Raw genomic sequence first — 14,992 nt, 5'->3', positions numbered from 1 at the left:
TAATACACTTATGAAAGGTAAAACTATTTAACAGAAAAACTCTGTGGCAATTACATTTTCCCCTCTTTCAGTGTCAGACAGGTTTACTTTACTGTGCTTATTTACTGAATGGTCACACAGAGTTTTAAAATAAAAAAGTTCTTACATGCAGCAGCAGGAATATCCACAATGAAATATTTTTTTATAATTTACTAATAAAACTAGGACTTGAGGAATATTTTATAGGCAAATAATGTACCTGCTTAACCACTGGCTATAGCTAGAACTGCCTGGGTCAAAGGGGACCCAATGCCTAGCAATGTAAGTTTACAATGCCTCACAAATAATATGGGTATAATTTCTAGAAATCTAGGCCAGGAATACGAGTACTGTTCAGTTCCATTATTTATAAAATTAGGGTACTGGATCTTCAGGTTTTTTTTTCAAACAATCCTTCGTGAAGCCCTAAGATATTTATGGAGCCCTGGTGGCACAGTGGTTAAGAGCTAAGGCTACAAGCCAAAAGGTTGACAGTTCAAATCCACAAGCTGCTCCTTGGAAGGAGAGCACAGCTGCTCTATTGAATCAGAGCTGTTATCTTAAAAAATAAATTTTTTTTTTTTTTAAATTTTGGATATCTCTAAGATTTCATTTACTATAGAAAATGTTAAAATGACTTTTTTGAAGCACGGGAAACACTGCTTCTATAGGATCCCTAAGGCTCTCCTCGTTGCTTGAAATCTGACTCAGAGTGCTCTTCCACAGGCGAAACACTAGGGCTGTTTGGGATTTTATGACTCAGCAGATGGCGGTGTCTGAAGGAAGTACAGTGCGTGTTGCCAGACAGTCACCAGGACGCCTGGGTATGGTCTCCATTTATCTGACATGCACAGCGGCTATGTTCTTTTTGAAAACAGATTGTATATATAACCATAGCTATTTGAGTAGGACACACTTATTTTCTGTCCATTTTAATGTTGTAAAAGAACTAGTTATTAACATAACAGCACATGATTTTTCAACGCAATCTGAATGGATAAATTTAATGTTGTAAAGTGTTTGGACCAGATCTGTAACATCTAAAAAACTGGGATAGCTGTGCAATCATCTTTGACTCAACACAGAAAAGAAGTAACACTAATTATTAAATTTATATTTCATATGGGCCCTACCTACTCTCACCCATGTTTACTATTACTATTACCAGATTATGAAAAAAGAGGTGGGTGATTTTAATTTTTCAGACAAGAATATTACCACCAAAAGCATTTGAACTGTTACAACTGTGCAAAAATTGACAATATAGTTGACTAATGGATTTGTGCAGAAAATGAACTGAAAAACGTGAAAATCTTCTGACTGTGTTCATTTATCACCTGCTCCTGAAAAATGTTTTGTAACAGCTGGCTATGAGAAAGTAGTCTGGTCAAAGAGTTACCATTTGAGACCAAGTCCCTAAAATGACCTTGCAGAAGTACAAGAGGATGGTTTAATACACAAAAAATATAAGCTTCATCAAGCAGAGATTCTCCATAGATTTTGCTGTCTTTGGTCTAACTGATAACAACACTATGTTAAAGAATAGTCTCCTCCCCACTTAGAAAGGCACACTTCAAAGCATTCCTTCCAGATCTCAGGCTGAGTTATTGTCAGGAATATTCAGGTTAAATCGAAACGGCAAAAACATTCTAGAAACAGCTAAGAAAGACTCCTACAGAAGTACATGAATCAGGGTTACAGGTTTTTTAATATTCTGGGAGTCAGAGATTCAAGTTCAGCTGATTCGGCTTTAAAAGTGCTACGATCAGAGAAAGATAATTTTAGAGTTTATGACACTGGAGCCAGAGCTGGGAAATATTTTCTCTATCTTGTAGTTATATTTAGCTAAAGAGTTTGCACTTATTCTTAGTTCTAAAATTTGATCTACTAAAAAGATAAACTTGTTTAAGTGGTTCAAGTTGTAATTTTACATTTCAGCACAGTGTTCTCACGTGTAAAAATTCTGTTTAAGGACACACATATGCAATTTAACAAGAAATCAATTACGGCAGTAACCATCCTCACAGAAACTACTCTTTGTATATTCTTTTTGAACTAAGTCTAAAGACTTAATACTCCCCATTTTGTAAACTTGTGACACTTTCTGAATAGAAGTAAAAATACAAATTTCCAAGACATTGAGTAAGATTTGGTTTATTTCTTTTTGACTCTGTAATAAAAAAAGAACTAGAGGAACTACTGTGTTAATTGATTCCATGTAAAAAGTCATCTTGAAGGAGGGATGGTGCTTGAGCTCTTGTATTTATCGGATGAAGAAAAGTGCAGAAGAGAAATGGGATTAACACAGACGCTCCTAGCTACTGTATAAATTACACTTAGGTTTGATGGCGTTTTCTATGAATAACACTAAGTTTATGAGAACTAACAATGTTTTATAAATGTGGGTAAGAGTCACCTGCTACACAAAGCATTAACTGAATTATTAACTATTTTTCTGAAAATGACAGGACAGATGGCAAAATTAAATGGCAAAAAACAATGACTTTTTTTTCATATATTTTACTTACTAATACTGTTTATGTGCAAGATGAAGTACACATTCGGGGTGGGGGGGTAAGAAAAGAAATGAGAGGAAGAAGGAGAGAGAAAAAGGGAGAAAGATAGGGAGAGTGGAAGGGGGAGGGGCAAGGCAGAGGAGCGAGAGGAAGAGGAGGAGGGAGGGGGGAAAATGCATGCAACTCTTTTAACATGCTTCCAGATATCAAAGTTAACCATGTTTTATCAGGTGACAAAAATACGAAAGAGGAACATGTACCGTTGAGGCTTTTAAAGGCATGTGGAAAACACAGAATGCAATTATTACTTCATGCAGGTTTCGGTGTGGTCACAAATTCACATTTCTATACATGCCACCACGTACAGCTGAACACTGTGCCACAATTTAAATGTAAAAATATGAACCTAGACAAACGCCACTTTTCAAAAGCAGCTCTTCAAATCAGATCTAGAGAAGCACAGGGCGTATCGAAGGCCATCGGCACCTCACTGGGCAGTCCCAATCACACACAGCCATACTCATACCAAGCAGTCTGGTCATCCTCGGAGCCCGACAACGCGGCTTCTGTGGCACCAGGACTGCGGCCTGCCGGAGCTGTAAGTCTACTGCTGCCTAGAGGGGACGGGTGGCTGCTGCTGGGGCTGTGATCATTAGACAGCTGTTCCTTCTCCATCTGCGCAGCCTCACCCAGAGAGGTGGAAGCCTGATCAGGGACTTTAGTGACTGCTCTGGGGGGGAACCCACTTATGTTACTAACTAATTCTGTATTCAGGGATAAAAATGGCTGCGATGAATGAGTCACAGTAAACGACCCTAGGCTATCTTTAGCTGAGATCCCAAACGGATCACTAGACATATCAACAGTGGCAAAAGTCTGGTTAAGAAAAGGTGACCTTTCTGCTCGTGGGTTTCTAGCCTGGGCACACAGAGACTCGGGGTATAACACTGGCATCTCCGTAGGTACATGGTTTTGTGCCTGGGAACCTACAGCAGGTGCTGGACTGGGAAGTACCTGAGGGGACCACTGGTGGCAACAGTACTCACTAGATGCTGCAGGGAGGCTGCCCTCAGCAGTTGCTGGTGCGGACTCAGCTGACACAGGCAGCCTACTGTCCTTGGTCAAAAAGTCGTGGATGCTCGTCCTTCGGGTAGTCCCTTCGGCAGTAGAGATCACGCTGCTTGCGCGTGGCAAAGTAGCATAAGGACTACTATCTTTTGATTGTCGTGGCAGAGAAGGTTCTTTTACCAACTTTATCTTTCCTTGAGTGCCTGACGTAGATTTTCCTGGAGGACCAGTGAAGTGAGCACCTTCAGTCTTTCGAGAACCAGGTCTCACAAACTGCTCTGGCTTAGTTGTCCGTCTATCATAGAAGTCCCCTGGGGTTCTACCACTTACTGACCTGGCCAGACCACAGCTAACTGGTTTGTCCTTTCCCAAAAAGTCAGAAGAGACAGACAAACTTTTCATTACTTCATCTAAAAGATTATCTTGACTTGAGGACTTCATCTGTTTAAAAAAAAAAAAAAATCAAAGCAGATTAGTAAGTACAGTCATGTTTTTACTTTCTTGATCTATATTAATATATAAAATTACTAATATCTCCAAACACTCTTTCATGAAAAAGACCACTCAGTTCAGTCATGGAAATTTAACGTGTGGTGGTCACCACAGATAAAACTGACCTGCACTGAGATAAGCTTGTTGCTTTCTTCCAAAAACTGCTGCAGAGTAACGACTTCACTTCCAGGGGAACCAGTCTTGATCTTGGGATGTGCCCGGCTCTCTAACGCTTCAGGCATTTTGTGCTGGAGCATTGGACTTGACCTGGTCTGCCTTTTCAAGTACTGGATCGGACTGCTACCACTGCTGGACCAAGCCTCATGGTCATGAAGCAGGCTAAATTCTCCACTGCTGTGGCTTTGAGGCCTGCTTTGGCTAGGAACTGCACCTGCTTTTTGGAGTAAATGGTGTATTAAGAGTTCAAAAACAGAAATGAGATTAATGCTGTTTAAGGAGACTACATTTGTTGACTGGATTCTTATATGAATAGCCAAATACACTTTCAATTTTTCTTTAGAAATGCTTGTAAATAAACCACGTTAATTTTTCATACATCCGACAATGATCTACCATAGCCAGCTTCCTTATCCTGTCCATTGACAAATACTGTAAACTCCACAAAGGGCAAAGACTTGCTTTCACCACCATACCCAGGGCCTAAACAGAGCCTCATACAAAGTAGCACTCAAAACATTTGGTGAGTAAAACAATGAATAAATACGTGAAAAATACAAATTAAAAAAAAAAATCAGGTTCAAATAATTTTAAAACTTCACAACATGTACATAAGAATATGGACATGTATATAAGAATCTTAAATTATTTCAGAATGTTAAAACCAAAACTGTTCTAAACACTAAAAACTCTATTCCAATTTTTTGTTTCTCTCAAAGTTTTCATTTCCTACTGAGAAGCTTATCTGTTCATCCTAAATGAATAACCTTAATTTTTTTTTTTAATTTAAATAGCAGGCATTTAACAAAGTCCAATGGAGATATGATGCAATTACTTAGAAAATTCCATTAGGAATATAAAATCAAATACATGGTATTTTATTCTTCTGTTTTATGCCTGAACCATCCGACTGCTTCTACCCTCCACCCTTGGTACAGGGGCTGCACAGCCTTGAAAGACTCAGGCGAGGCTGGGCAGCTCTAGCTGCCTCTAGAATAAAGCTCCATGAAGCCTGTGCCGCCCCTAGGAGTGCTGATTTGTTTTCAGCAACAGCAAACCATTTGGTGCATCACGACAGAAAACGCAGCTGTCCGTGGTTTCCTAACCTCAGGTGGTAAAGTCGTGAAGGAATTTGGCTACAGTTCTGTAACATGTTACAGAAATGAGATTTTCTCACATTTTCAAACCAGAAAAAAAACACTTTGTATTTTCAGCCTACATTTTTTAGTGGCTATAAGAACATGATTATAAAAATGAAAAAATAATCTCTCACTATCAGTGTTCTCAGATCACTGCAACAAAGTCACAGCATTAACTAGAAAGTAAAATTACAACTGAGATAATTTTATACACAAAAAACATAAATGCATTCATTATAATTTGACAACTCGACTGTAGAGACTAATGAGCTAACTTTTATAATCTATTACGTAATTCTAGAATCCAACTTGGTAGTAGGTAGGAAAAAGGTTATCAGGTAAGGTTTTCAGCCATTCACATAAAAACCTCACCTTGGGATGCATATTAAAACTTTAAGGAAAAACTATATCGAAGTAATTCTTCCTATGAGCTATATGCATCCACATAGCTCTTGTTCAACACACACAAACACACAAATACATACACACATAATTGTCTCAATTTAGCTTTAAAAAGTCTCCCCTTATTTAGTGGATAAATTGAGCTAAAAGAACTTTTAAAATATTTTCTGTAGCGTGAGTTCAAATGTACATGCATCGTGAGAAAATTAAAGAATCATTTTCATGTTAAAAACAAAACATAAGGATCTGCAGATATTTTTAAAGTATGAAGATTACAATAAAAATATTTTATCTGTGAAGATGGAAAACTGAAATCACAGTGACTGCTCCTGTTTTTACATTTGTACACACTGCAATACTCTTGTAGTACAAAGGGAAAAGTATAAAATGCTCCAAGAAACTATGTTCCAGACATAGATGATCTGGATTTCATACTTTCTCCCAGAACCTTCACCCCATCTCCCCCCTTCCAATACTGCGATGGAAGGAGTGCATGCTCAGTTTACCTACAGCGTACCTGTGACTTCGTGGAGTGAGGCATTATTATTGCTATTGCTAGCGGGTGCTCTGCCGCTATCAAGGCTGGCTGGTCTCGAGGCTGAATGAAAACATCAGGAGACAGTGCGGTGAAACATCGGCTGATGACAGCAACCTTTACAGTCTGATCACTGACGCTCTGAGGAAGCACTCATGCACACTTCCCCAGGCGGAGCACGCCCAGAGGGAAATCTCACAGATCAGAAAGCAAAGGCATTTCCAGGGAGTGCAGTGTGACCCTCTAGGACAGGACAGTTCTCAAACAGTAGTTGAAATTCAAAGAAAAGAAGATCAAGTGCAGATTTAGATTTGAAAATGACCTCTAGACAGATACCAGGACGGTTTTAGTTGAACAGAACGACATGCAAACAAACAAACAAAGAGCTAGTGACTAGGTCACTTACAACAGGTAAGACACGGACCCCTGTACACTGCAGAGAAACCCCTGGGTTCCTCTCTGTACAAAGGAAACAACTGTACAGCTAACACTGCCCTATGCTAATTCTTAAAATCCCACCGATACATGAAATCCTTTTAACATGTTATCAAATTATTGTTAATAATTTAGTTTGGTAAGGTATGGTTTGCTAGACAGAAATTTTTAAACCTAAAACTCAATACTGTAGAAAATTTTGTTTCTTAGAATTCATCTTTGACCAACATATTTCTTTTTAAACCAATGGCAAAATGTTACTCTCATAACTTTAAACCAAACCGAGCCCATTGCCACTGAGTCGATTCCGACTCATGGCAACCCTGTAGGACAAAGCAGAACTGCCCCACAGGGTTTCCAAGGAGCGGCTGGTGTACTTGAACTGCTGACCTTTTGGTTAGCCGCCTAGCTCTTAACTACAGCTTTGTGCAAAAACAGCAACAAAATTACCTTTGAGTATTGTGCAGGCATACTATATAAAGGATCTTGACTAAAACAGAGAACATACAGATGAAGACACATCCTTAAAGGGGCAGAAGAGAGTATTAGGTTTGAAGAAATGGCAGAGATAGCTATGAGATGCAGGTTAGAAAAAACATGCTGGCTAGCAGTGCCACATTCACCTACACAACGCAAGGCTCTCAGCATTCCCGTTCTGTACTCAATACCTGCTCCCTAAGTTCACATCTTACCATGAACTCTTGATCCCGTACTAGAATCATCACTAATACCTTGTGGGCTTATATCTTCAAAGGATGTAGTATCTACATAAAATAGTAAAATGGATATAAAAATATTTTTGTAACTAAAAAGTCCATTATAAAAATTTTATCTACATAGAACATGGACATTCTTTTTCGACTGTGGGCAATATATCTTCGTGTAACATATTTCATAGACTCGACCAGGAACTGGAACTAGGAGTAAACAGACTAGCTCTGATGAGAGCTGACTGGCTTGGGGTAAACTCCAGAAGCAATGGAACCATCTCCCCAGTGATCCTGTAAGGCAAAGCAAGAGCCTGGCCTACTGCATGAAGTTCTCTGTTTGAAGTTGTAGTTTTTTTTTTAAAAGCTTCTATCACTGACCCCTCTCTTACTCTTGACCTGGTTCACCTCTCCTTTTCTTGTTAGTTCATTAGCTGCTTATTACGAATGGAGGCCTAGGAAAGATCTTAGTTCTTTGTATAATATCTTAAATTTTTAACATGACTTGAGAATTCTTCCACATAAAATTCAGGTTATGTTTTGGTAATTATTTCAGATTGTTGCTTTTAAAAAAGTACACAGGGGATAGTCAGATCAAAATTCCTGTTGCCAACAGTGACACCACAGTGCAAACAGCAGACGGCCTATACCTTTGTTATTAACCAACTGCTTGGGTCTGAAGCCTGCAGAAGAGTTGACAGCTGAAAAGTTGATGGCTGTAGTAGAGAAGGCCATAGCTCCCAGTTCTTTTCTCCTTTTACCCGTTGAAATATCATCAGGAACCTCCAAATTCTCAGTACTACCTGTCCACTGTCCTCCTGCTAGGACCATGGACTGCACCAGGTCATTCATGGCTGGGATGCAAATGAAAGCAAATGAGTCAGCATGGTGAATGCGTTTGCTCTTCTATCTACTCTGCATTATAAATGATCTAGCTTTGGTCTATGGATCAATGTAAGTGAACATCAAAAACTAACACCACAAGGTCATGTGAATTATGACATGCATTCAACTGAATGAATGAGTAGGCCAAAGGATGATCAATTCTGGTAAATAATTTTATCCCACTCCCACCCCCTTTATAAAAGAGGAAAAGAATTTTACTATGATAAAACTGCCATGCTTTTGCACAGTGATGTGCAGTATAATTAGAAACCCTCGTAACGTGATTTTGTGGTGACAAAAATGGAATGAATAAAGGTCAGATGGTAAGCAGCTCTTATAAACCAAAAAAATTATATAGCATCATTATTGAAAATGATAAAGAGTCCTCGGTCAGAGCAGGTTACTGAAGAAACTACTCATTTTATGAATCAAATAAGTACACCACTCAATAAAAACCTGAAAGAGATGATATCCAAAGTGACAGGCATTTAATGTGACTATGTTATTACCCATTTCACTTAAAAAAAGAAAACTCAGAGGATTATTACAGAAAGAATGACAAACATTTTCAGGGGTTATAGGCCATTTTATTTATTGTATCTGATCCATATAAAATAAATTCCTAATGCTAATGTTTTTTTTTTATATCTTCTTTAAATATATTTCTTTGGGAAAAAAATCTCTGTAGCGTATAAAATTAAGGGTTTTCCTGCCAACTTTTAGAAAGCACTGGAATTTACAACTCTATTACATGTATGATAAACATATGCATGTAGATGTACATGTATATGTACCAGTAAACATACATATAATGCGAATTCAGTGCCAGTTTCCAAAAAAAAAAAAAAACAAAAAGCTCCTCCAGCTCCTTGAATGAGAGGAAGACTGCGCGTCACACAGTGACAGGGCGGGCACGGGCCAGGGAAAGGTTAGTGAGGCATTAGTCATGGAGCCAGGCTAGCCATGGAAAAGAAGCTCAACTGTCATAAAGTCTTACACATGGAACGACGGTAGCAGGCCTTCATTTTGTCTTTATCCTTCGGTCTGTTCCTCAAAAAGGGCAGTCTTTTCAGTGCAATCACTTTAATGTCAGAGCATGAGGAAAAACAGAAACGGGAATGAATGAAAAAAGGGAGAAGAACAGATGGGAGTTAAATGTTGAAATTAAGGACAGAGATGAAATGTCTGAGTTTCAGCTATGTGCTATGCTAGAGCCATTATTCTCATGCTGCTGAATGACAATGAAGTATGAAGTATGCACTTGGATACTTTAAAACACTTGGGAAAGCACTGAAGACAATGGAGAGGAACACATCCCCTGAAAGCCTGGCACGGCTACAGTCACTTACTCACAGGGGCTGGTTAGAACTACCTACAGAGGGAACCATCTTCCTGGTTAACTTGTAAAGCTACCTTTAAAAGGAAGGCGACTGATGGGTTGTGATGAAAACATACAAGGCTTTTCAATCCTCTCCTATTTTAACTTTTGCAATTATAAGGCTGTATTTTAGAAAAAGTGCCCAAGGATGTTTAAAACGATCTTAAAAAAAAAAAAGAAACTTCAAAAAAGTACATTCAAAAAAAGTTTTTCCCCTTAAGCTTAAATTAAAAAAAAAAAAGAAGAAGAAGATAGGAAATTAACTTAATTCATTTAAACTACATTCTGGTGCATTCTTCAGCACATATTCTTTCTTTCTAGCAGAGTCCTAAAGACAAAACAAGCAATTATATTCAGTTCACTTTGCAAAGGGTTGGCTGGGGGAAGGAGGAAAAAAAATACTTTGACAGCAATAATGGGTGTCAGTCCTGAGCTCCAGTAAGACTGAAGTCTAAGGAGGCACCCATGAGAGGACAAGTAAGAGAAAGCTATGCCTGTATCACATCTGTAGGTATTCTAAAGGCCTTCACAGGTGAGCTTACTAAAAAAAGAAATCAAAGGGTGCACTGTACAAAAAAATTCTGTGAGTGAAATCAGGATTACTACTAAAGTAAAGGAGTCATTGGAACAAAAATAAAAACGTACTGGAGTCACTAACCATTCTTCAGCTATATTCTTCATAAGAATTTAGATAGAAAAAATTGTTTTGCCTTTTTGGAAATTCAATTTAGGAGCCAGGAAAACAATTTGCAAAAAGACTTAAAAATCTACACAGCCTTAACAACTATGCACTTTCTCAGGGTTTTTTTTTATCAGCTTATAAATAACCAAAGCTCTTTTGACAAACTGACAAGTGTCATGCATTAAAGACAGTGCAATGGACAGGTGGATCTGTAAATTGTTTCACTGCTGCTAGGCACAGTCATGATTCATTTAAGTTTTTAACTTGACCTATTTTTTTCCCCAGCTTTGTAAACACAGCTGTTTTCAGTGACTAAAAAGAAATGAGCTGAAGGCAACGTAAAAATGGACCCTTGGCTAAAACGAAGCTGACTGGCTACAGCATGCACATGCTGAGGTACTTTTTTGCTTTCAACTCTTGTCCAAAGATTGCTTTACTGACAGACACTCTTCCAAAGTGCACAGGACGAAAGGAGCTTCCTAGTGGCGGAATATGATCCCTCTTATGTAGAAACATGTCCTTTTTCCAAACCATACTGAAATTAAGGGAACATTAGTGCTGACCAGGCAGCATCTCATTCTCTTGTACATCGGGTCGCTATGAGTCGGAACCGACCACATGGCTCTCAACAACGGTATTGCTGGGTTTTGTGTTTATTTTTAAATTTCTAAAGCTGAGCAATGGCAGAAGAGTATTACTTCTGATTCTTATTCTGAAAGCTTCAGCAGATAGTATAAAAGAGTGACAGATTTATACTTAAAAGGAAGAAGACGGCTTCAAAACAGGCTGTTGTGCCTTTCTAGTTTATGTTCTCGTACCTGAATTAAAGTACCTTCCTTTAATTAAAAAAAAAAACAAACTAAGTATGCCTATTATAATTTCTCATTTAATAAGATATCACGTATTTTCTATCCAAAGGTAGCAGATAAAATTAACTTGCCTGCCACTTTTTCTAAAAAAAAAAAAACTTGATGATCTCTCTACAATAATAACTACTCAGAGGTTTCAGGCAGATTTAGTGGAAAAAGGACTAGACTGCAAAAGACCCAGGTAGCAATAATCTTCATTGGATACATAGAATTAAGCTGCTTTATTGGGACTAATGTACATATGTGTGCATTTTTTTTTGTTGCTTACCTATGGATTCTAGTTTCTAGGATGCTATAGCACTCCCAAGGAGCCCTGGCTGTGCAAACGTTACAGGTTTGGCTTCTAACAGCAAGGTCAGTGGTTCAAACCCACCAGCCACTCTGCAGGAGAAAAGATCTGGCTACCTGCTCCCATAAATATTACAACCTAGGAAATCCTATGGGGCAGTTCTACTCTGGCCTGTAGGGCTGCTATGCGACAGAATTGACTCAAAAGCACACAACAACAACATACTTGCATCCTGAAATACACTCTTTAATGTCTAATCTCCTACACAGTAAAATACTCTGTCTTTTCAGAGACAATTTCCCTGAGGTTAAAACATTGTGTACAATTTTTTGAGGGCTTTGAGTGTGGCCCTAACGAAGATTCTATCCCTGGAGGAAGAAGCAGCTGTTTTTGCCTGCTTTTACTTCAAAAGAATGGTACTGACATATATATACACTTTTTTTTTTTTTTAATTTTAGTGACTGATGATAGTGTGAGCAGGCTCAAAGTATCCTCGTTTACTTATTTTATAAGAATACTGATTAGAGTCAATCTCCTGGACCTCTTCCAAGGCCTAGCATTGGCTTATTTCCTCTTTCTTCTAAAATACACATCTTTGGCTTTGCTCTAGCTGAGCACACCAGCCATGGATTAAAAGGCTCTGGTTGTATAGGGCATGTTATGATGTGTCACTACTCCATCGGTAACTTAAAAACATGAAACTACAAGTTTATACACAGATCTACATCTCCCCATCCCTTCATTTTAACTAACCTCTTAGCACGTAACCCCTCACTTGTTTTCTTCATCTGCGATTACTTCTAAATCTCTGAATAACACCTCTTCAGATTCATACCTATTTTCCTTTGCGTCCCCATCAATGGTAACTCTGCTCCAATGTGACACCATCAAAGGATATGTCTTATTATTTGGATTCAGTTATAAATAATTAGGAAAATAAAATCTTACACATCAATTTATCTCACTTCTCCTTATAACCGGGTGCAAGGCAGGGAGCAAAGGTAAAACGCTTGCCCACGTTAACAGAACCAGCATGTGGCAGAGTGTTCTGGCTCTCATCTCAGTGTTCTTTCTACTACGGCCCAACGATACTATCTCTGTGTGTGGTCTCTCTCTCTAAACACACAGTATAGAAAGTGATGTGGCTGTGCCCCACTGCAGTAAAAATTTTATAATCCTAGACTATTCTCCCAAAGAATTGCTTAAGTTATTTAAAATAAATCTTTTAAAACAGGATTCTAAATCACTACTAGAGATGAAGTGTGTATACACTCACTGCTGCTTTTCTTGGTCCCCAGGGTCTGACCATCTTCTAACGAGTTTGAACCTACTGAGGAACTATCTTGGCTATCTTGATGGGGGAGCTGAAGAAATCCTTCACTGGAGTCTGAGCGGGTAGGTGTTAACGTTAGAGATTTCTGACGTTCCCGATTAAGATCCTTCTTAGACTTTATCAATTTTCTCATTTTTAGGGTAATCCAGTTGCCTCTCCTAATAGGGTAATTAAAAAAACAAAACAAACAAATCTCGGTTTAAAATTCAACATACAAATCTTCTATAAAATTAAAAGTCTTAACATACAACTGTCATCTTATTTTCAAAATAAAAATTCATAAACTTTGGTTAGCGGTACCTTCTAGGAGGTGACGGGTCATAAAATTTGTACTGATCCATAATTTTCTCTTCTAATTTCTCCTTTTGTCGTCTTAATTCATTTAACTTATCGCTATAAAAATAAAAATTACATTTTACAACAGGCATCATATTTTGCATCACTCTGAATGATAATACATTATTTTGTGACTATGATCTAATTTCTTCCCAACACATACACGCAGATACCATGGCTTACAACTAAAAGTCCATTAGAGAATAACAACGGGATTTTTTCCCCATTTTCCTTTCTTTAAATTTACAACTTACACAGAAAGTCTCGTGGAAAGAGAGGCCATATTAGATGGCTGTAAGGGAAGATAAGAACGCTCTGTTAACATCTCATAACATGGATGAATCTGGAGGGCATTATGCTGAGTGAAATAAGTCATTCATGAAAGGGCGAATATTATATGAGACCACTACTGTAAAAACTCATGAAAAGGTTCACATACAAAAAGAAACAATCTTTGATGGTTGCAAGGTGGAGGAGGGGTGGGGGGCGGAAAAACACTAAATAAACAAAAGATAAGTGGTAACTTTGGTGAAGGATAAGACAGTACACAATGCTGGGGAAGCCAGCACAACCTGTGCAAGGCAAGGTCATGGGGCTCCACAGACACGTCCAAACTCCTGAGGGACTGAATTGCTGGGCTGAGGGCTGTGAAGACCATGACCTCGGGGAACATCTAACTCAAATGGCGTATCATAGTTTATAAAGAAAATCTTCTACATTCTACTGTGGTGAGTAGCATCTGGGATCTTGAAAGCCTGTGAGTGGCCATCTAGGATACTCTACTGGTCTCACCCCTTTGGGAGCAAAGAAGAATGAAGAACACTAAGGACATAAGGGAAAGAAAGATTAGTCCAAAGGACTAATGAAACATCTATCATGGCCTCCACCAGACTGAGGCCAGTACAACTAGATGGTGCCCGGCTACCCCCACTGACTGCTCCAACAGGGATCACAATCAAGGATCCTGGACAGAGCCGGAGAAAAACGCAGAAGAAAATTCTAACTCAAAAACAAAGACCAGACTTGCTGGTGTGACAGAGACTGGAGAAACCCTGAGAGTACGGCTCCTCGACACCCTTTCAGCTCAGTAATGAGGTCACTCCCGAGGTTCACCTTTCAGCCAAAGATTGAATACGCCCATGGAACAAAATAAGACTAAAGGGTGCACCAGCCCGGGGGCAGGGACTGGATGGCAGGAGGGAACAGGAACGCTGGTAATAGGGAACCCAGGGTTGAGAAGAGAGAGTGTTAACATGTCGTGGGGTTGTTAACCAACGTCATACAACAATGTGTGTACTGTTTGATGAGAAACTAGTTTGTTCTATAAACCTTCATCTAAAGTTCAATTAAAAAAAAAATAGAACGCTATATTATGTAGTTTAGCTTGACCGTGGGCTGAAAGGAAACAAAGAGAGCGTCTCAAGTTTATATTTTGCTCAATAGGAAATCAGACGTATTGAACGTCTCATCACAAGTGGCATTCTGAGATCTTCGCTTTAGGTACTTTAACCCAGTGACGGAATGGGATATATCAGAAAGGCTGGAGGTGAGGAAACCATTTAGGAGGGTCTGAGGGTAGTCTAGTCGACAAAGAGGGCTGGTGGGGATTGGAAGGAACTTATTTGAGAGTTACAAGCAAAGGAGATGCTGTGTGAACAGATGTTGCCGACAGTTACACCACAGGGCAAGCTGTGGTTGGCCTACGCCTTTATTACTAACCCACTGCTTAAA

The 14,992-nt window shown here is 38.9% G+C and overlaps 1 protein-coding gene across 24 annotated transcripts in view; it reads right to left on the bottom strand.

Moving 5' to 3' along the window:
- The window catches only part of CCDC88A (coiled-coil domain containing 88A), a 134,557-nt gene that overhangs the window by 7,151 nt on the left and 112,414 nt on the right, over window positions 1–14,992 (bottom strand). For 4 of the 24 annotated variants that reach the window (XM_064277051.1, XM_064277046.1, XM_064277044.1 and 1 more), the window contains 8 exons: window positions 13,226–13,318; window positions 12,869–13,083; window positions 9,372–9,455; window positions 8,140–8,343; window positions 7,475–7,546; window positions 6,330–6,410; window positions 4,220–4,488; window positions 3,061–4,043 (listed from right to left, as the gene is read on the bottom strand). In XM_064277051.1, coding sequence (XP_064133121.1) covers window positions 3,061–4,043; window positions 4,220–4,488; window positions 6,330–6,410; window positions 7,475–7,546; window positions 8,140–8,343; window positions 9,372–9,455; window positions 12,869–13,083; window positions 13,226–13,318 — 2,001 coding nt within the window. Of the gene's footprint in view, window positions 1–563; window positions 4,044–4,219; window positions 4,489–6,329; window positions 6,411–7,474; window positions 7,547–8,139; window positions 8,344–9,365; window positions 9,456–12,868; window positions 13,084–13,225; window positions 13,319–14,992 lie in introns of those variants that run through there. The other 20 variants (XM_064277058.1, XM_064277057.1, XM_023557209.2 and 17 more) reach the window with 14 other exon arrangements.

This window comes from Loxodonta africana, chromosome 26, assembly GCF_030014295.1.
Source record: "Loxodonta africana isolate mLoxAfr1 chromosome 26, mLoxAfr1.hap2, whole genome shotgun sequence".
NCBI classification, from domain to species: Eukaryota; Metazoa; Chordata; class Mammalia; order Proboscidea; family Elephantidae; genus Loxodonta; species Loxodonta africana.
The sequence above is the reverse complement of the archived record's forward strand: the minus strand, read 5'-3'. Positions and strand labels throughout refer to the sequence as shown.